The sequence below is a fragment of the Pithys albifrons genome, chromosome 8 (assembly GCF_047495875.1).
Source record: "Pithys albifrons albifrons isolate INPA30051 chromosome 8, PitAlb_v1, whole genome shotgun sequence".
In the NCBI taxonomy this organism is placed as follows: domain Eukaryota; kingdom Metazoa; phylum Chordata; class Aves; order Passeriformes; family Thamnophilidae; genus Pithys; species Pithys albifrons.
The window spans coordinates 20,391,746-20,414,726 of NC_092465.1; the positions used below are offsets into that span (position 1 = coordinate 20,391,746).

The 22,981-nt window shown below is 37.2% G+C and overlaps 1 protein-coding gene across 3 annotated transcripts in view; it reads right to left on the reverse strand.

Moving 5' to 3' along the window:
- The window catches only part of LRP2 (LDL receptor related protein 2), a 118,834-nt gene that overhangs the window by 63,512 nt on the left and 32,341 nt on the right, over positions 1 to 22,981 (reverse strand). For all 3 annotated transcript variants that reach the window (XM_071562867.1, XM_071562866.1, XM_071562865.1), the window contains exons 8-26: positions 22,317 to 22,460; positions 20,839 to 20,958; positions 18,370 to 18,498; positions 16,881 to 17,050; positions 14,437 to 14,660; positions 13,448 to 13,654; positions 11,681 to 11,883; positions 10,977 to 11,117; positions 9,839 to 10,042; positions 8,751 to 8,943; positions 7,596 to 7,721; positions 7,169 to 7,299; positions 6,304 to 6,441; positions 5,175 to 5,456; positions 3,722 to 3,961; positions 2,990 to 3,109; positions 2,497 to 2,613; positions 1,466 to 1,843; positions 362 to 610 (exon numbers count right to left, since the gene is read on the reverse strand). In XM_071562867.1, the coding sequence (XP_071418968.1) occupies positions 362 to 610; positions 1,466 to 1,843; positions 2,497 to 2,613; positions 2,990 to 3,109; positions 3,722 to 3,961; positions 5,175 to 5,456; positions 6,304 to 6,441; positions 7,169 to 7,299; positions 7,596 to 7,721; positions 8,751 to 8,943; positions 9,839 to 10,042; positions 10,977 to 11,117; positions 11,681 to 11,883; positions 13,448 to 13,654; positions 14,437 to 14,660; positions 16,881 to 17,050; positions 18,370 to 18,498; positions 20,839 to 20,958; positions 22,317 to 22,460 (3,516 nt within the window). The remainder of the gene's footprint in view (positions 1 to 361; positions 611 to 1,465; positions 1,844 to 2,496; positions 2,614 to 2,989; positions 3,110 to 3,721; positions 3,962 to 5,174; positions 5,457 to 6,303; positions 6,442 to 7,168; positions 7,300 to 7,595; positions 7,722 to 8,750; positions 8,944 to 9,838; positions 10,043 to 10,976; positions 11,118 to 11,680; positions 11,884 to 13,447; positions 13,655 to 14,436; positions 14,661 to 16,880; positions 17,051 to 18,369; positions 18,499 to 20,838; positions 20,959 to 22,316; positions 22,461 to 22,981) is intronic.

The following is a 22,981-nucleotide window of genomic DNA, read 5'->3' on the forward strand; positions in this document are numbered from 1 at the left end:
CACTGGGTAAGTCTTGCAAAAGACTGGGATTTAAACACTTTGTGGGCATCAAACTTTAGGAAGAGTAAATTTTAACCTATGGCTATCAGGTGTCTGGTATTGCTTTTCTCCAGGAATATTATTTTTGACAATTTCAGGATTAAAAAGTACAGTGTTAATTTAAATATATTATTTCAAGGAACTAATCGTTTGTAATTAAGCCCTCAACTGACAGCTTTACTACTCAAGATCATCTGCCAGGAACAACTCCCAATGGCTGTTTACAACAGCTCTTTTTAAAGATAACAATATTAAAACGGCAAAGCTGGACAGTTTACAGACACTGTTGTACTTTATTTAGATTGATCTCAATGTTCCTCACCTGCTACTTTACAAGTCCTCCCATTCGTTTCTAGAATGTATCCTTCATCACAGTAACACCTAAAAGACCCTCTCTCATTGTAACAATGCTGACTACAAAAGCCTGGAGGGTCACATTCATCAATATCTTCACAGGTCTTGGAGTCATTTGCAAGCTGGTATCCAATAGGACAGGTACACTGAGCTCCAAAGGGTCCTTGAATACATTCGTGAGTGCAGCCAGCATTATTGTCAGAGCAGCTCTCCTGATCTGAAATTGGGTTGGGGAACAAAATACACAAATAGTCAACAAAAGCATCTTATGCTGAATTTAATTCCTTAAAATTGCATTACTAGCCTAAGACTGCTGCTAAAACATGACTGCAGAATCATCAATTATGCAGTCTAAGACTGGACTGCCACCCTCATGTGAGATATAACGCACACAATAAACATAAAGGGAGGCACCAGCACAGCATGTAGTACCAAATCCCATCAAATGAATGCTAAACAGAAGGTTGCCCAAGTATTTAAAACAAACTTTACAAAAATAGCTAGAAATACACAAAAATTTACTGCACCATTCCAAACCTAAAATTGTATCAATAAATCATAATTTATAATCATACCTGGCTGGGGTTCATCTGAGAATGTGCATTGATTAAAGAGAAAGAAGAAAGAAGAAAAGAGAAAGATTATGTTTAAATCAATTCATAATCAACATAAATACAAATTCTGGCTACATGTGAGCTTGTAGATTTTTTCCATGATTCTTGAAGTTAGAAATTTAAAAGAGAACATTAAAGACTGAATCACATTTCATCTGCATTTAAAGTATAATATGCTTCAGTAAATGTGTTCAGGAACACAAAGCTCATTCCCACGTAGTTACATAAAAACCTGTATTTAAAGTCAGTCGGAGTCATATTGGAATTCAGGGCATGTGATTGGATACAGCTAATGAATTCATCCATCATCACTGTAATCTCTTTTCACTGCAAGCAAGTTCCACTTAGCAATTTGAGCTCTAACTACAGCATGGTTACATTTCTGATAGAAATACAGCATGCTGAATATTCCATTTCCTTCCAAAGCTATGACACACAGTAGACTACAGTAGACTTACTGCACAATGGGGATTCATCAGCTCCATTAGGACAATCAGCAGAATTATCGCATACTTTGCTCAGATTCACACAGATGCTGTGACCCGGACACTGCCACTGCCAGCTGGGGCACCGAAAAGGTTGGGTAGGACAGTCTCTCTCGTCACTCATATCCCTGCAGTCATTATCACCATCACAGATCCAGGCTCGATAGACACAGTTGCCATTGTCACAGCGGAAAAGAGATGGAGGGCATGTTCTGGCAGGACATCTATGATGTTCATCTGAGCCGTCTGCACAATCAAGATGGCCATCACATTCCCAGTTATCAGGAATGCAATTGCCATCTGATTGGCACTGGAATTCATTCTGGTGGCACATCCCTGGTGGTCTTGTAGCTAAAACAGTGACATTCAACAGTTCAGAAGCTGTTTCAATTGTTGACAGAGAAGCAAAATCACTGTGTTCAATTCATCTTTACATAACTAGTAACAATACTATTAAGAACTGTGTTGCTTTTAGATCAGGCCATAGAATCACAGTCAATAAATCTACATGACTTTTCAAAATCTGACCAATGTAACTCCTACTTTATAATGTGGTAAACAAGGCAAGAAATATTGTTATATTTTGAAGAAGCACGTATGTGCTTTGACAGAGAGAATGTTTTTATTAGATACTAGGAATAAATTCTTTGCTGTAAGGGTGGCGAAATACCGTAAGAGGTTGCCCAGAGCAGCTGTGGATGCCCCATCCCTGAAAGTGTTCAAGGCCAGGTTGTATGGTGTTTTGAGAAACCTGGTCTAGTGGAAGGTGTCCATGCCAACAGAAGGGAAGTTGGAACTAGGTCATCTTTAGGGTCCCTTCCAACCTGGGGAATTCTATGACACTCTTGAGCTAGAACCTACTGTGTTTAAAATTTCTGCTCAAGAAGATTTATAGAGAGGTTTCCCTAAAAAGAATATAGAGGTCTTAAGGACAGTATTCAATATAGTAGATAAATTACCAAAAGCATCAACTCAAGTCTTTCTTTAAGCATCAATATACTTACGGCAACCAGTCTCATCCGAGTGATCATTACAGTCAAAAACTCCATCACACTGGTAGTAAGTGCTGATACACTGGTCTCCACTTAGACATTTAAACTCTGTGGCACTGCAGTTATATACTACAAAGTGAAAGAATATTGCTGTTATTTATTTATTTTACAGAACTAGACTGCACCGAATTTACCTACAGGTGCCCGAGTCTGATATGGTATCAGTTCTACTGAAGACCACAATTTCCCTGGGACACAGAAAATGCAGTGACTTTCGTATCTACAGAAAACAGAGGAAACAGATTTCAGTCCTCCACAACCAGCCTACAGATCAAAGGGCTTACTAAAATGCTAAAACAAGCATCACAAACAAGGTTAATTTACGGATAGGTTTATTAGCCATTCTGCTATCTTGGTGCTGGCAATACGAGGTCACCAGAGACTTCTCAGGGGGCAAGAGTGAGGAAACAATAAAGAGGCATTCAACGAACCAAGTTACACTTACTGCAGTCATGCTCATCGGCACCATCTACGCAGTCTTTGTCTCCATCGCAGACATAGAATGGGTCAATACAGCGGTGGTCTGGACACTGAAATTGCCTGGGTTCACAAGTACCTGTGAAAGCTGTTAAGAATGACAATAAATGTAGATGTGTTTTATTTCTCTTTTGAGATCAGCACAGTAATGAAACAGCAAAAAAACTTTATTGCTAACAAAACACATAATGCATCAACTAGCAATCATAAATTGCAAGCTCTAATACATTATTCATTCATACATAGGCTGGGACTCATGGAAAATAAACAGAAGGTTCCACTTAGTGGTAAAATAACACTAAAGAAAGTATATGAAAAAACTAGTATCTTGCTGCTGGTAAAAACTTCCAGCCTAGATTAGCTGACTACATTATTACTCATTACTGAGATCGCCCATGAAGTAAGTGCTTAGAAGGTCTAAGCTTTAGCTGTCTTTTGCTGCAAATTACAGTGGATAACATACAGCACCATGATTATGATTATCACATTTGCACCTTTTAACTTTCTTTAATTATTTTTGCTACATTCTACTTAGCTCTGGTAGTTCAAATTAGACAAGTTTCCCACATCTTACAAACTACAAAATATTAGTCTCACTCAAATGTTAGTTCTTTCTTCCCGGTTTATCATCCTTACATGAAAAGATGTATCTATGTAGATATATACAGTTCTTTATAAAAATAACAGTCATGATACTCACTGCAGTTTTTTTCATCTGAGCCATCACCACAGTCATTATCAGTATCACATAGCCAGATTCTTGGAATACATCTTTTGTTATCACAGGTGAACTGTGTTACAGGGCATGAAGAGGGTCCTTGTGTAGGACAATGCAACTCATCACTGCCATCAAAACAGTCATTATGTTTATCACAATGCCAGCGACCTGGAATACACTGTCCGCTGGCACAGGTAAAAGCTGATGAAGCACAAGTATTGTCTAAAATAAATTAAAAAAAAAAAAAAAAAGCAAAGACACTTCCATGAAGATTTCCAAAACTTGCCTTTCCTGACAGAGCAATCAATACATTCAGTATACTTACAGAATGCCTAAAACATGCATCAAGTTCTAAAATGCTCAAGGCTTAGAATTAAAATGTCTGTTATACAACATGCTGCAGAACTGATTACAGCACTTACTAACCATGTTTAAACTGCAAGAAGCAATAAAAAATTAAACTGTTAAGCACAACAATCTAAAGAGCAAGAAAGGTAATTTCTTTAAGTAGACATTTACTTTAGAGTTTCCTTTTCCACAAAAGACATTCTAGTTATTCCAAACAGCCCACTAATAAGAAAGAACTTATACCTTAGTCATACTAGCTAGTTCTATGTGTTAAGGAGCACATTTTATTAATGTGTCCTATTTTCTTATGATTTAAAAGAATTAACACACTGAAGAAAGAAATACCAGATATGGCATAAAAGATTCATAAATATCTTCAGCATCTTATCCTCTCTTCTTTATCTTATCAACTCTAATTATCCCACTGTTCTCTCAATTTACTTGCTCAACAAAATATTTTGTGTGAGACACTTTACAGTAAACCAATGTGCATTTAGTTCCCTTCAGAGTAAAAATTCAGATGTAACAAATAGTTCAGCAGTGCCCAAATATAAACAAAAACATAACATTTCTATTCAGATGTTAAGTGAAATATAAGGTGCTGCTTTGATCTTAGAGGAAGGTTAGGCAGTGCATACAGTTTTGTTATTTTTCATATGGTACTATTTTTATGTCTCTTCACCTTCATAAGATGATTTGTTCCTCTCCATACATTAAAATAAGGCAAGCAAGAGATACTCCAATATCTTTCAAGATTTACAAAAAAGACTATGGACAACGTTTTTTCTTTAGAAGATAATATTTTGTTACTCTGTAAACTGAATTTTGAGAACTAGTGAGATATGAGTATTTTTACGCTTCGTTCAGGTTCCTAGTATTGAATCCTGTATGACTGTGACATAATTTCCAAAATAACTAATTATTCCAAATCATTTCCAAAGTAAATAATCTCCCAGGTAGATTTCAGGATTTATTCACAGATGCAATCCTAAAAAATTAGAGTGTATTCCAACAAAGCCATCCTGTTTCATCAAACTGCCTGAACTGCAAATGACGAGTATTAACTCAAATTACACGGATTACTTACTTGAAGAACCACAGTTTTGTTCATCACTGTTATCATGGCAGTCATCAACACCGTCACACTGATAGTATCGTGGCACACATCTTCCATTACCACAGGAAAAGGAGTAGGAGCCACACTGCAAAGTGGGTGGCTCATTGGATGGATCTTCAACACATGTCAGCTGATTTGAAGCCAGCTTCATGCCATAAGGACAACCACAGACTCTCTGAAAATTTGGTACTGGGAAGCAGAAATGGCTGCAGTCTCCATTGGGATTTGTTCCTCTGTTACAGTAGTTGGAGCCTTAAAAAGTGATAGACAAGATCAATATACACACTAGTGATAACATTAAAAGTGCATAGTAACTGTAAAAAAAGATGCTGTAGCAAATCCTGATTTTGCATACATTACACACCATGGTCAACTGCATGGACAGTAACAGTAGTAGCAACAAATGTGAAGTGTCCTATTCCATATACTCTTCACTTGACACAAATGTTCACGGATGCCAAAACATACTAATACATTTCAGCCGATTTTCTGACAATTTTCAGCAACTGTCTGGAAACAAGCATGCTCCCACAAATGAAAAGCTCTGTCTGACCAAGGCTGGGAAACCTGACCCAATCTTTGGATACCAAATAGCCAATGAGCCTTAGCACATGGTATGTACTTTGATGAGTGCACTGGGTGTTTGATTAAATTAACTACAAAACTAAATTCTTGGTTTAAATCATAAAATTGCATAGAATTCAGCAGTGAAAATAAGGAAAAATTAGAGATTTATGCATAGTAGTTACTTGAAGAATAGTAATTTGATCAGTAAACATTTACCTAATTCCTTAAAATAAATTAATTAAACTAAAACTTATACTAGGAAAAGAGAAATACATAGCTGCAATTGGTGCTACAATTACACAAACACAAGGGGAATTATAATTTCATTTTACAAGGTTACTAAGTTATAGAAGTGGTGGAGGAAAACTGCATACAGTCACAAAACAGCGAAATACACAACTTGTGATTGCAAATGCCTGTGCTGCCTCCCATGCACGAACCTTACAATTCAGTAAGGCCATTTCTAGAATTGAAAGGGGAAATGTCTTATTCCCTATTTCACATTTCTCATCTGTACAACAAGAGATCTCACCTATTTGGGAATGAGCATCGTATGCCTTAACATGCATAATGTTACTAATGCCCCTCCTAATAATAGTCATTTCTCCTCCATCAGACTTCCTCACTCGAACTATTCCACCAAGTCTCCAATCAGTGAAATAGGCATAACCTGTTTTGAAAAACATTTAGCATATTATAGAGCAATATAACATAAAAGATCAAGCATAGTTAAAAAACCTTGGAAGACTTTTCATGTAAATGCAATCATTTTTCATGAAAAAAACAGAAGTACTTTTATCACTCTAATGCCATCAAAGTGAGTCCTTTAGTCACAGGCAGACATAACTTATTAAAAACAAACCTCAGATTCCACTGAAGTTGAAATACAACAAATGCAACTGACATTTCAAATCCCAAGACAATTATAAAAGTCACTTACTATGACGACTTTCCAGAAAATTTCAGAGTATTGTTGAAGATACTTTTATACACAATCAAAAGGGGTTGTATACTAACATCTTTTTTCACACACAACATAATTCCAGTGATAAACTCAACATATAACTTTTAAATTCCTGAAATTGTTGATCATCTCTAGTGTCATGATTTACTTTGTCTTTCCAACATGAGTAACCCACCCTGGAAGTTATAATTTGCACAGCATATCTGACTTGTTGCACTAAGTGAGTTAATTGACCTGCCTCAAATTATTTCTACACAAAACCAGTTCTAAAAAACAGTAAGAAGTACTAAGTACATATTTTTAATAGAAACTATCAACAGTACTTTTTAGCAGTATGAAAAAGGCTATGTTATTTTATCTCACAAACTCACAGATCATCATAAAAAAAACTGTAATAATAATAATAGATTCTATTTTTCAATGCCTGACTTACCTCCAAAAATAGTAAGTCCAAATGGGTGAGTCATCTGAGTAATATGTTCAAGAGTCCGTCTGTCCAGGCCATCAAAGGTGCTGTGCTCAATTTTATCAAAAAAGGCATCCACCCAGTACAGCCTTAGAGAGCTAGAAATAAGGAAAATGTTGTATCTCTTCAAATGACATTATGATCATTAGGAAGCACTAACACTTTCCCAAGTAATAATCTTAAACCTGACAAGAAGCTGTTGGGGTGTGTGGGGAGGGATTCTGAAAAAAACTTACATTTTAAAGTTTTTCAACCAATGGAAAGTTAAGGTCTCCAAAACCCAAGTGCCAGTCCATGCAATCTGACACAATTCCTTTATTTTTAATCCCTAACAGTTTAAAGGAAGAAACACATGGGCTCAGAAAAGCTTCTCTGCTTTCTGTGTTGCCCTTACCTCCAGTCAATGGCTAGGCCATTAGGCCAGCCCAGCGTTGTATTCACAATGGGCAAAGCATGGGATCCATCACTCCAGGCCCTCATGATTTTTGCAGGACGGAACCAATCTGTCCAGAATATATATCTGAAGGGATACATGCCAGAAGACACATAAATTATATAATGTGATTAAACAGATCAAATCTTGAACAGTATTAACATTCTGCTTTGTACCACATCCTTCACATAACCTAAAAAAAGTACAATTGCATGTTGACCCTCTCCTCAGGTGGCAGCTGTACCAACAATTAATATTTATCCTGTATACAACTTCCAAAATCTGTGGAAGTGGTCTGTCCCTTTAGATATAAATTAGCCATAACTTTGTCAAAATTGTTAAAGTTCTCATTTAAGTACTGACAGGGAAAAACAATGAAGCAAAAATGCACCTTCCAGATAAAACTTAAAAGAATAAATGAATATTACAAAGAATGAATATTACAAAGAATTTGCTCCTGATCCGTTAGACTTAGGCCTACAGCCAAAGAGTTGAAGGCCCAAGAATCAAGAAATTCAGTGGTATGGCATTAGGAAGCCAAACTATGCTCTGAAATAAACAGTGTTTCAGCACTGGCAAGGAACACAGAATATAGAATTTGAAGGTGAGCATTTCCATCAAAGAAAAGCAGGGCTTCATTTTGCATACAGAATCACATATTTAAACAACTGCATCAAATACAGACAGTAGTATCAATATGTTTCAAATAGAGAAATTCAAATGAATATAATTACGGATCCAACATTAGCAGTCTGGGAATTGAAAGTTTATTAAAAATAATTTAGAAAACTTTATCTTTCAGCTATAAGAAACAGCTTTCTAATCTGAGTGATACAAAGAAAAGAAGTTCTTTTGCCTGTTTATCATTGAACAGAAGAAAAAGGGAAAAAACCCTTCTTTTGTGTGTCTGTCATGTGGAATCTGCCTCAGTTTGCCCTTCCTATGGGTGCTAAATCCTAGGCTGATATAAAACAAATAAAATAAAGGCACCTAAAAAGTGATGGTATTTTGAAAAGAACAGAAATCCAGAATCAGCTGTAAATCTAATCCCACCAATTCTGCTTATACCATAAATTTGTACATATAGTTTAAGCTGAGAACCAAAGCTAAACTTACCCAACAACAGGATGAACCACTATCGATCGAGGATTATTTAAATTCTGAACAATAGCTCTCCTAGATTTATCTGCCAGCCTCATCACACTAATGCTCCTGTATCGAGGGTCTGTCCAGTACAGATTCTTTGAGATCCAGTCAAAGGCTAAATCCTCAACACTTTCCACTCTATTAGCAGTCAAGATCTCTCTTCCTAGAATTTTAATACACATAATGATTGTAAATGTTTAGGAACACAGGAAATAACAAGAATGCAGTAAATCTATTGACAAAACTTGTGTCCCCCTCCCAGTTAAAATGCTGCCTCTGTGCTACTTAGTGTGAAGACCAGTAACAAAGGGTAGGGAGGAGTGCCCTTTGCTCTACAATAAGGAGGAGCAGGTTCAGGAGCAGATGCAAAAGAAGGGAAATACAGACTAGCCAAAGATGAGAGAAGAATCTGTCACTACGTTTACACTGAGAGGAGCTTTACAAATGAAGGTCAGTAAGGTCAATGCAGTAAGGACATCTTACTCAATAGCCAGACTTTACCTACTCTTTGCACAGTAATACAAAGGTCAGCTGCAGTCTACCATCACCCTAACCCAAGGCAGCAAGCAAGCAAGCTCAGAAGACTATATGCCGATTTAATGTGTATTTGATCATAATTACAAGTAGGAGAGAAACATCCTTTACACTAGCACAAATAGGATTTCCAAAAATAACACAAAAATAATGTTTTTTCTTGTATTACAATGTCATGACAAACATCCTACTCTCTAGATAGGGAAATGAAAATAAAAACTGAGTTTCATACTACTGAAAGGCATACTTGTCTACATAAACAGACTGGTAAGAGCAAAAGTCAGTTGCAACAAGTTCTGCAAATAGTTAAGTCCCAAACACATTCACCAAGTCTGTCAAAGAACAGGAGATTTAACAAGCTTAATGAGTTGAACAAACTTTTGGAGAAACATTTTCCAAGTTCCTGGGATGACACTGAGATTTACCTGTATATCTCAGAATGTAACTTTTCATGCTTCTCTTTAGAAAAATACATTTTCTACTCTTACCACAATTTCTCTACAATTCTCAAGCATGTTTCTCACCTGTACCATCAGTTTTCTGTTTATAGATCATGTCTTTACTTGTGTCTGAAAAAAAGATGGTGTCATCCTGAGCACAGAAGTCAATTCCAACAAAGTACGAAGGGCTCCCTGTTACAGGTATGATCACGTCTTCCTGGGTGGAGAGATTGAATGGGATCCCCCTCACAGCCATCTGGGATGAAAACAGCAGAAACTGACGCACAGCTGCAAAAGAAGAGATCAGGCAGTCTTTACTTATTCTCAAGGGGAGACAACTGAGCATTAAGTAAAGCTTTGTTTTCCTTTGTCAATGCTAGTAACCTGGAAGTAGGAAAAAGAAGAACTAGAAAACAGCGATTTAAATACTCACAGACCTAAAAATTGAAGAAAAACAAAACCCAACCCAGAACATTAGGTGATGTGGTCAAGTATTCCTCTTGCATTCTTACCAAAGTCCTAATACACTTGAACAGCAATCATTATCCCTGTGGGAGCAGAAATCATCTTCTGTGCTCACCTCTTTACAATTACCTATAAAAAATAACTCACAGGTTTTGTGGAGCCACAATACAAATGGACCACACCTGGGCTACTCACATAAATGCATGGTCAAATGGTAGAACTACAGGCAACATATGTGGCTTAATTTGCCAATAGATAGTCATAGTTAGCCTCCATCAGCAACAATTCTGCACTCAAATAGGCAGCAGAAGATTGTTGATGGACACCCACAGCTCCAAAACTGAATCTCTTATTCTTGCCATGTATGTTCAAAGGGAGAAGGCCAACCTCATCAGCACATTATTGCACAGGAAAGCAGGCTCTGACCACATGTGCTCAAAATAATGCAAAATCTACATATTAATAAGCATTCATGCTTGATTTCAGGATTAAGGTCTTAATCATACAGCTGTCTACATGTATTCCATATATAACTCTCTTTGCATGCTCATTAAATGTGGTAAGTTTAAGTTGTTGTGACTTGAAATTAACACCAGCAGAAGTGATTACACTTAATGCTGTCAAAAAGGGTTGTGGTGAAAAATCACAAAGTCCTCAGCTTACTGAACACATAAAGCTATTGAAGAGGGGAAGGATGTTCTAGACATAACTCTGATGGAATAGCACTATTTCCAGCAATTGTAGGGCATTTTCTTACCAACACAGTGTCGTCCATCCACATGCAGATCAAAGCCCAGAACACACCGACAGCGATAACCCAGCCCATCATTGTCTGTTTTGTGGCTGAGAACGCAGATCTGTTCACATCCGCCATTATTGCTTCCACAAGGATTTCTTACTGGAAAATAATACAGATAGGATTATAACATCCTATATTAACCTAACTGCATCACTATACTGGTTTTTCAGCATTTTTTTTGACATCCACAATAAATCATGTGGACTATGTGAGAGTTACATCACAGGGAAAACACAGCCCACCACTTCTACCCTGGAATGCACTGAAATCACATCAGAGCTAACCATCACTCAAGGTATTCATCTCTGTACAGAGACACTTAGCACACAGCATTAAGGTCATAATTTGGGCTGTAGTTTTCTGCATATAGACTTACTTCAGAATTGTATCTCTCAGAATTTCTTGAACATTGGTGGCCTTTCCCACTGCATTCATTACAGTGTTGAGACAAACAGAAGTCCCAAAAAACAGTATTTATAAAGCTCTCCCTACTCTTAAAAGTTGCATTTGACAGTTCATTAGGAACAGGAGCTGGGTGAAACAACTATGTGATAAAAATCAGTCCAGTTTTAGAATACCAATTTATGTGTTTCTCATCATTTTTACCAGCTTTTGGTAACATAGTTCCTAAATCTCCCTTCATAATCTATTTACGGTCTTACCATATGGCTGCCTGGCAGCATGGTACACTGTCACTCCGTAAGGTCTAAGTGAAGACTGGTAGATCACCTGAGGGTTAGATTCTGAAAATTTGTTAGCTTTCACCACCGCCATTTTGGTCCAATCAGTGAAATAAACACTGTGTTCAAATAAAGTGATTCCATATGGATGAGGTATCAGTGAGCCTCCATGAACTACGGTTCTCCTGTTATAAAGATGATTTAAAAATTATTTACAGAATATTATCTAAAAATAACATTATTAACAGAAGAAATGATACAATATTTTTAATTTGCTTACTGGCTTTTGCTTCAACAAAGAAGCTACCAAAGTACAAATGAAAAAAACCAAATGAACTGAAGAGATGAAGATAAACATTACAGGACTCATAAACATAAAGGATACAGCAGTGACAACAGAGCAAAAGTGTTGGCAAATTCCAAGAAAACACAGTGAACAAAGATGACGACTCACAAATGTAGAAAAAGATTCATAATGAGAGAAAATTTGAGAAAGAGGTCAAACAGAGGAAATCAAAGACAGCTGTAGCAATTTGAAATATTCCAGAAACCTTGAATGTAAAAAATTTATGGTCACAACAGCCACTGGCCAAAAATAAAATCCTATGTATGCAATAAAAAAAAACCCAAGCAAGCAAGTAAAATCAACAGCAAAACCAACAAGAAACAAAACAACTGTCTTTGGATTGAATTACTCACCCAGGCAAAACCACTGAAAACCAAATGATAATAAATTGCATTTATTCTGTGAAAGATATTGTGACAATATTTTTCTGGACAAATATTAGGAGATAAAAAATGGACATATAAGTCCTCACACAACACAAATGATATCGCAATATTATCTTTATGGAGTAACTAAGGAAAGTCTACAAAATCAGACTAACTCTACAGCACTACTCTTAACAGTTTCCTGGGTGACTTAGGTTCATGCTGTAGGCACACAAGATGTGACACAAGTGGACAGTAAGCTCTATTTTAACATTTTCACAGACTATGTCATTGCATCTTGCCCACCTGTACAACACCTACACAATTTTTGGTATTGCTGTGAGCGATAATATTTTATTGCCAAAACCCAAATATTTTACTGAACACATACGTGTCTTACAAACCCCAGTAAAGGAAAAAAGATACAAATGTTTTTATAATTTTGTAAGTGAAAAAAGGTCCACTGAACAATAAACCTGCCAAACGAGCAGTGTTTCAAGTCAATTCATAGAAGGTATGAAGGGAATATTTTTTTCTTCTTTTGAGTAACTGACCCTAATCACAGACACAGAGATGAGGAGGCTTCTAAACACTATCCCATAAGACATAGTCCCACGCAATCTCAAGGACTCCCTTTTTGCACACTGTGATTTAGTCTCCCCAGCAAATATTGGTGTTTTGGAGTGAAATATTTCATATAACCTCATTCAGGAAAAAATGCAAAGAAATTAAGATAATGAATATGATTGAAAGAATAATAAAAAGCAAATGGTCTAAAAATGTGTACTGCAGTGTTGGACTGTAAATGTATATTATAAAATAAGGGCCACAGGTATTCATGGTAGATAAAGGGCAAAGAATGATGAGTTGAGGACAGTCTAGAAGCAGCAAAACACCATAGAGATGAAGGTGCATCACATTCATTATGTTGTAATTTTTATCCTTTGTGTATCTCATTTTGTTAGACAACCCTTTATTTGAACTAGATCCAAAATAATAGATATATCTGTAACCTCCAAGGAATAATATTTCTCCTACCTTTGAAGTCCATCATAAGTTACAGTCTCAATGTAATCAAACCGGCTGTCAACCCAGTAAAGTCTCTTTGACACAATATCCAGAGTTATTCCAGCAGGCCAGCCTAATTTTGTTTTTATCAAATCCTGCCGATTTGTGCCATCCATGAAGGCTCTCTCCACTTTAGGATCACCAGAAAGACTGTCCCAGTCTGAGAAAAACAAATAACTATAAAGAGAGAAGGGAAAAAAAAAAAAAAAAAAGAGTGTCATGTTTCCTTGAGATTTTACAAGAAACCCTAACATTTTACATGGCATTTAAAACCAGCACCCTTTCAGGACAGAGCTTGTTTCCCAGATGGCGTACTATGAAAACATGTTTTGTACCTTCTACACAAGAAGTAATTTGCATTTTCATTTATATAATAAATCCAGAAAGAGGCATGCTTGCAACCCAGAAGACCTCAAAAATACTAGGTTTCCTTATGAAATTACAGGCTTATGTTTGCTGCCAGAAATAAACCAAACAGATGCATTATGAAAGCAGCAGCCATGACTACAAGTTGCATAAAATTTCTCTTCCTGTTTGCTGAGGAGTCACATTTTCATGGCTCACATACACTTTAAAAGCACATGGGTTAGGAGACTAAATTTCCTGGCCTCATTCCACCTTCTTATTTCAGATAGTAGGAGGTCTGTGCATGGTATCACAACAGAAATCTTTGAGGATAATGTCTACTCCTCTGCAGGGCAATTCCACAGTTCCCATTTTCAGCGCAGCTCCCGCACATACAACTCCAGCCATGAAACAGATTCCACACACCAGCAATAAAAGGAGCACAGAGCTCTCATAACTCAAGGTGCAGAATAGGTTAGGATAGAATAAAAATGTTTAAATACTTTATATCTGATTCTAAAACGATCACTTGCTGTTTCTTAGTTGTTCTCCTTTTGCATGGGAATAAAGGATTTTCTGACACCTGTTACCATTACCTGGTGTGTACCACTTACCCAACGGTTGGATCAAGTGCTATTCCTCTAGGATTTCCAAGATTTTCAGCAATAAGAGTCACACGGTTTGTTCCATCCAAGTTAACCATATCTATTCTGTTCACACTGGTCTCAACCACATATAGTTTATTGTTAACCCAATCCACTGCTAGATTTTCAGGGGTGTCAACTGAAACATTTAAAACTTCTTGGAAATCAGAGCCATCAATATTAATTGAAAAAACCTGAAAACAATAAAAGATTGTCAGTGCCCAACATGATGTTTTGCTAATGACAATACATATGGCATTTGTCTTTTATCATCAAATTGAGCACAGAACCACAACTGGCCACGAGATACAACCAAGTTACCCACTAAGCTATCCCTTAGCATAGGGTTTCTTGCAGAAATTTGGAAAACAACGCAAGAATTACAGGAAACTTGCTCTCAGTTCTGCAAGATGAACAAGATAAGAGACTAAAACAGCTTGACACTTTAGCAAAAGTGACTGCCGAAATAAAAACATAAACAAACAAACAAAAGGCACACACACACAAAAATAGATGAAGAAAGTAGATCTTGCTTTCTGGGAATCCAAAAAAACCCCAGTGTTTCCACTGATTGAAAAGAAACGAACAGGCTTCAGCAAACAAGAGGGGGAGCTCTTACTACACCAATCACTAAGGGGAAATTGTAAAATGAAGAAGGCGAAAGCTCTCTGTCCTGACAGAAAATAGAAGTCTCAGCTTGTGGTCTCCTTTATCTAAGGCTAATTTTAACAGCATCATGGTTGAAAAGAAATACTGTTGTTATTTTACAAGTAAGCTCAGAGCTACATGAAGCAAACAGTCCAAACACAATTTTGCAAATACAGTAATCTTGTGATTGTAACACTGGGTAATACAATAAGCTAGAAATTACTATTTTTTTTAGAACAACAGCATGACATTTGGAATGTATTTAGATGAAAACACAGATTCCCACAAGTAAATATATGCAAGAAGAATAAGAGCTGAAATAGTATCACTTTAAATATTCTTAGGGGTCAGGTAACAATAATCAAGATAACCACTTGACTGTTTATTCTCTTCTTTCGAAACCCTGTTGATAAAGAGCTTATGGGCATTAGGCTATCAAGCAGTACATTAAATGAGATAAAGGTGACACAAAACGCAACCCACAACTTTCTGGTTTAGTTTACATCTTAGTCTTGAAAAAGGACAACCCTATTATTATTTTAAGACATCAAGTGGAAATACTCATAATTTGAGAAAATTCTAAGTGTTATTGTTTCCATTTGGATATTCTAGCTTGAACTTAGGTAGATAAATTAATCTTAATAAATTAATTTGGATTAAACTATACTGGGGCAGATAAAAGGCAGTCCTAGCCATCGGTGGTGTGCAGTGAAAAAACCCCTATTATCTTTTGTTTACACCTTTTATAGGGACAGCATAAATCTCCTGTCTCATAAAAGTGCAGATTTGGTCCTGACTTAATTCAACCATTGACAATGCAACTGCAGCAATGGGAACCAACTACAGTGAAAATAAAAATGCCATAATTGTGAACAAGCAAAAATTGGGCATATAAATCTTGTCCTACTTGACAGCCGTGCAGTGAGTGTGCTTTCCATCAGAACCAGCATGGCACTGCAGTAGAAGGTATGGTTTTCACTACATGTCTTATGTGTAGATTCAGAATTATGAGTGACACCAAACCAATCCATTCATGGCATCAGCAGGAACCAGATCATGGATCCTCCCTCACTCTGCATGACAATAAACATGCAAATAAAGATTCTGGAGTTCCAGCATTTGACCTAGGGCTTCTTTGGCTTCCATAAATTATGCACAGAGAGAAAGAACAAGGGTGACTTCCAACTTCCATAAGAGTTTCCAGACTGTTTTTTCAAGTTACTCTGCCCTACTGTATCTTGAAGCTAAAATGACTCCTCTTCAAAAAAAAAAAAAAAGAAAAAAAGAAAAAGTAACACAATATTGGCTCATTACACAAAATACTGTCAATATTTGTTATCCAAGCTCAATTACAGTGCCATTTGAACTATATGAAGAAATCTGATTTTTATCATCTTGGAAAGCACACAGGTTTTACATTTTAAATGATCATGTTTCAAAAAATTACCAAGAAAAATTTGTTCAGTTTTGAAAGAATGTCTACTATTTCTCTTAATTAGTTTTTTGGACTCCCTCTGAAGTAAAATTAAAAGTTGCTCAAGACATTCCCATATAATAGGATTCTTTGTTTAATATGTCACATGTAATAGTATAGTTGAAAAAATGCAGTCATTAACATAAAACATTTCAAGGAGCTTTTTTGTTAGAAAACAAAAATACAGCCAGCTTTGGCTCTCAGAAATGAGGGCCTATCAACACATTCTGCCTCTTGCAGTTCTCTACTTCCAGATACACAGAAATATATTCTTCTTGAATTTTCTACCCACCTTATCTTGCACCGTGTCAGTCCAAAAGATTCTGTGCAGGTAAAAGTGAAAGTCCACTCCAACTGCAACCCCACGGTTCTGGGACTGCACCAAAGTACGGAAATTTCTTCCATGAAGATCTCCAATCAGTAAATCACGGCCATTGGAAAAAATAATTGATGCAACACCAGCTGAAAATAAGGGTGGCAAATACATGACTCCTCTGCCTGTAAGGCACTTTGCAAAGGGGCACTGGAGTATATACATACTGTTTCATACACAGCAGACACAAAGGTTTAAATAGATACTCAGACTACAACCTGTATAACTGTTTCTGTGTATTAACTTACTGTGATTTGCCTTTGGTTTTTACTCTTGCAGAAAACCAGGCAGGAACATGTACTCAAAGCCCTACCAGGTAAAACTTTTATAAAGCCCTGGTGCATCTAAGTGCTGAAAGACCATTTAGGCTAAAATGAATCCAGTGAAACTGATTTAGAGCAGGTATGAAATTCTCCCATTAATAACACAGAAATTCAACATTTTACAGATGGCTCACTGGCCCAAAAGTCATACTAATTTTAATGGAAAATTCCTTGTGAAATATACTGAATTTTTTCAGAAACAGAACATCATTCCACTGGCATATGCATGTCTTAACACAGTAACATTTCAAAAAGCTGACTGTTTTTTGAAGACATACTTAGGAAATTGTGAGATGATGACTGCTCTGCAGATGTGGCTGAAGAAAGAAGAAGGAGGGAACTGAGCAGTTCATCCTTTTCTAAGAAGCAAGACTGCTAATCAGCTATGCCAAGCAGGGACTCCCCTTCCCACTGACTTCCTGCAGGCAAAACACCTGCCTCACACAAAAGCCTGTTTAGGACATTATATGTCCCCAAAGAAGGGTTTCCCAGGGCCTGCTTTCAGAACAGAGCAGATAGTCGGGAGCAGCTTCCTATAGCTGACGAGGAAGCACTTTCAGAGGCAAATGTTCTTGCCAAGTTCAGATTCTGGAACACTCAAAGGCAACAGCTTCTCTCACAGGCAAGTTATTTGATCTCACCATTCAGCAAAACCATCTTCTGGCACAGTTCTAGAAAAAGCGATGTTTCCTGATTTCTTGATCACACTGAGTTCCACAGACAGCATATTAGGAAACTGCCTCCCACAGGAACAAGATTTTTTTAGTTCAGGGAGCTCTGGCAATGATCTCCCAACTCTGCAGAAGTCAGGAAAGCTGAGGAAGCAATGGAGCCTAGAAGACTTTTGTTGATCTGAGGAGAAGCAGCCCTGATGTGGCAGTCAGCTCCACCAGACTACAGACACCAGCAGATGAGGAGTTTTGATATTTGCTGATATTCTGAATGCTGTCCTGACTGCAAGTCCTTAACATGACAGTTAAGTTAAAATCAAACACAGCTGTATGGCAAACCCATGAAAACTGCCCCATTTTACCTCGCTCTATTAGCTCAACAACAGTAAGCGCCCTGAAGTGCTCAGCACTAACCTGACGTGTTGGCCCGACAATGCCGATGGTGCTCCAGGAAATAACCTTCCACGCAGCGGCACTGGTGATGTCCCACGCGATCTTCACACAGCTGGTCACAGACACCCCACATTTTACAGTCATCAAAATCTGTCAAGTGAATAAAACACACTTATAAACAATGCCTTCTATAAAAGAGATGTCATAATTATCAAGCTGCAAGTTTGCCCTCTCTGCTTGCTTTATATCTGTTTTCAAAACTATAGCATGGAAGAAGTTTTGTATGTTGTTCCACAGTGTCTCAATGTTTGTATTTCTGGATAATAAAAAATCTGATGTTTGCTGCCTGAGGACCTAGCTGCATCCCTGCCCTTCCAAAAAAACCAACCAAACAAACCCAACCTAACAACCAAACAACAAAACCCAAACCACACCTGTCAGGAGAAGAGGAAAAATCATTGGAAGGAATGTCATTGTCTACTTTTCACAATACAGAGTATGTCTATGCAGTATTCTTCTTGCACCAGATTTCTACACTTTGCACACACACACAGCTGACAGGATTTAAGCCCACTCTGAAGGCAAGCCCTACCTTTATGTTAGTGCAGTGCTCAAGCCAGTAAGTTCTGCTAGACAGCAGTGTTTATCAGCTCAGACTTGGTACCATGCTAGCAGGTGTTTGATTACAATTAAAAGCTGTCTGTCAACCAGACCCAGGTGGAAAAAAGTTAAAAGTTCATTTTGATATGCAAAATACCATATAGGTAGAGTCAACAGCTAGGACAACTCAGCAAGATCTCACAGATGTGTTCCACAAGGATTTTACAGGGTTGCTGCAGAATCTTTTCCATCTAAAATTGTGAAATATTTCACAAGTCATCTTTTAAAAACAAGGATTTTTAAATTCCATTTTTATACAGAAAAAAAAGGCATTGCAATCTGAAGACGGCCTAGTGTTCCATCCTATCACTGGTTATTTAAATCCAGAGTTCTGAAAATACCTAACACATGGTTTTGACATTAAAAGACTGACTTCCTTCTCTTGAAAATCTGAATAGTATGTTACATTGCTTGAAATTGGTAATTCTACTCTTAAGTCAAATAAAAAGGTGAAAATGATATCTTAAATATTCTTCCTTCTTGAACTTCTGGTCTTAAATACTTCACATAAGTGAAAATTATTTCCTAAACAGTACACTTTGATACTGAAAAAATGTTGTCCTCTGTAGCTTTCCAGCTTCCACGTGTTAAAACCTTCAGTCTATAGTGATCTGGAACCAAATGAAGGGAAGACAAATTGAAAAGATTACGGTTTCAAAAATTAATACACTTCATTAACACAATAGTTTCAGTCTTCTGGCCTTAAACTAATAACTTTCATTTAAACTAAGAGCTGGAATTACCCACTGTCAGCCATTCCTCTATGCCAGGTCTTGCTGTCACTATAAATACACACCTCGATCTCAGCAAACCAAAATACAGTGACTCAGATTCACAAGCCAGAAACAAAAGGCCAGGTTTACAGGGCAGTCAAAGAACAACAGAAGACTCCCTGAGACTGCACCAGGTTTGGGAATGTGTCCTTCATGGACCTCCCACATAAGAGTGAAAGAATGGACAAAACTTTATGCCATATTTCTTTGTCTCTATAAAGAGTAACTATTCTACCAGTGCAACCCTGAGAGCCCTAGGTCACTCAGTATTCCTGAAAATACAAAAAAATCTCACTAGAGGCTGAGCATCTCGAATACTTTTAAGAGCACAAACACCATAGCTTGGGTTGGAAACGGTAACAGGTATTTACCCAATTTCTTTTATTAGGCAATGCTAACCTCCATGATTCTGGAGTTACTCTATTTCCAGCTACTGAGATAAATCATTTGTGCTACCAAAGGTTTGTGCTACCAAGTTACAGCAGCTACAGAATAGAAATGCAACACCGAAATACCTCACTTACCCTTATGTTCTTGTAAATAGTCTTCATTTTCATGTAAGCCAGGTATATACTGAATCCCATAGAAGATACAGCCTTTCCAGAGTGCAAATACAAAGCACCCTTTTAATTTTCAACTATAATGTTCTACTGCCTTCATATAGAGCCACTTTCCAAAAGTACCAAATAATTCAACATCATTAACTGTTTTGCCAGGCATACAACACACATGACTGAAGTAGAAACTCTTCCATCTAACCACTAAAAGACCAGCAAAAAATTTTGATAATGAAACAACCATCCAACAGTAAATATTTTCAAATCTAATGCTGTGACTATGTTTTTAAGGTCTAAGTGAAAGAGATCTTTATGATATCTGTCTGGTTTGTTTCTGTGTCACCCAGCTGCCATTGTACTACTAAGATTTTTATTCTTTTGATGTATCTATTTGCCAGTACATCAACCCATTTAGAACTTATCCACCTTCCTGGAATCCAAACTTTCCCAGTGAGCTGTGAGAAGGTATGAGATATCCATTATCACTGTGCTTCACTCACCAATACAAGTCCGACTGTCATTGCCACTTATTGTATATCCTGCAGGGCAGTAACACACCCCTCCTGATGGGGAAGAATGACAGCGATACTGGCAACTCAGAGCAGCGCAGCGTGATATGTCTGAAAATGAAATAAAGTATTTCAGAAACACACCTATTACCAGTAAAACAGCTTTCTGCACTTCTATCAGTCTTTTCTACAAGCCTACAATTTTAAGAACAGTTGGAAAAGTATGTCTAAAACTCCACAAAATCACGTATGCTTACATATGTGCAGGCAAGGACATGGAAGACAGAAGATAAGTACTGTTTTTAATAGGTTTTCAGAACAGAGCTAAAGGATAAGCATCAATCTCATATGAACCATCACTGGTCAGGGCTGCGTAAAAAGGTGCATAGAGGAGGCCACCTGCAATGCACCGTACCTTTCTCTGGTTCCACTAGACCTACCTGGGAACAACATATCTTTGAGCTCCATCTATTGACACATAACCTCATCATTTACTCTTTTACACAGAAAAAACCTCTATATTATATTAAGAAGAGTATCTATAGAGTACTTCAATACACTAGAATCTATTGGTTGGATTGTGTTTCATAGACAAACTCTTCTTTATCCTTTCCATCTCTCTCTCTCTTCTTCTTCCTTTCGCTATTTCTGCTTTCCCTTGTAATACTACTCAATAAACAACTTGGTGATAGGTGAACAAGTATGCTTGTCAAACACTTGCTGTCTGACTTCCAATTCCTTCTTCCTCATCTTCCTTTGCCTCAATTTCTTCTGTTTAATGCCTTGCTTTACAGCCCATATCTGCTGTTACTACTAAACCACTCAGCAAAACAAGAGATGCTCTTTTACAATAACGTTTAATCTCCTCCTATTTTTTTTCTATCCCCCTATTCCAAAAAGCATGCTTCTGTTAATAAGAATTTTCAACTTCCTAGAAATTAAAAATGTAAAATACGTTGGTCGTTATTCTCAGAGGGATTCAATGTTCATAAGATGAGAGTTAAATTTACTGGAACTATGTATGCTCCTTGCTTCCAACAGAGAAAACCCAGCATACCACCGGAGAACCAGACATGCCAGGTGAGAAGTGAATTAACCAAAGCTCAAGATACACTGATTTAATCCTGTATTCTCATCAGTACAAAACTTTCCTTCCTACTTACACAAAGGGAAAATCATAGATATTTTTAAAAAGGCATATAGCACACCTTTCCTTGCCTTTGTGAACTTATTTCAGGGTATGGAGATTAAGTTAAAATCCTTATTTGTGAAATTTCATATGCAAATTTTACAAAAGGAATGGTCGTATTGCAGCATATATACTTCTTTCACATCATCCAGTCAGAAGTGTGCAAATGAAAACAGCAAGCTTCCAAAATTTCAGTATGGTGTAGGAGACAAAAGGTGAATGTAGAAAATATTAATGCTGATATTTCTGGTATTCTGTGCGGTTTTATTCTAATACATACTGCAATGTCTGCCTGCAGTGATGTTAGTTTCATCTTCTCCTTCAGGGCAGTCTGCAGCCCCATCACACACCTTCCCAATGGGAATGCAGTGCCCTGACCCGGGGCAGGCCCACTCTCCTGGGTAGCACTCATGGTGACCACTTTCTATGGAAAAGAAAAACAAGGATAACTGAAGAGCATGTTTCAAATATTACTCAGAATTTCTTCTCTAACAACTTCCCAAAGTTTTTCTATCCTTCAATATTCAGTTTCTGTTTCTTGCACACAGCTGGGAAAGAGCATCTATACTTCTTGTCATGCTTGCTTTTGCCTTCAAAGTACAATGCAAACAATATTTGTGCAGACAGCTCTTGAAACCTTTTAGTTTTCTGTTTGTTAGAAACAGTAACACCATTTAGCTTTAAACTAACTGGTGCACCAGAAATGGAACTACAGTTTTGTGGTCTGTCTGGATAAGGAGAATAATGCTCATCATAGAAAAGGCCAATGAAAAAGAACTTTCATTCATTAAAGGTTCTGTTTCTCACACTCCAAATCTTGGCAGGAACTGAGTTATTTTGATTTTCACTCAGTTGCTTTTGTTTATTAGAAGCCTCACACCCCTTTATAGAGGACCTGAAAAATCTCCACACATAAAAAAATCAAAACAAAATATAAAAGAAAAT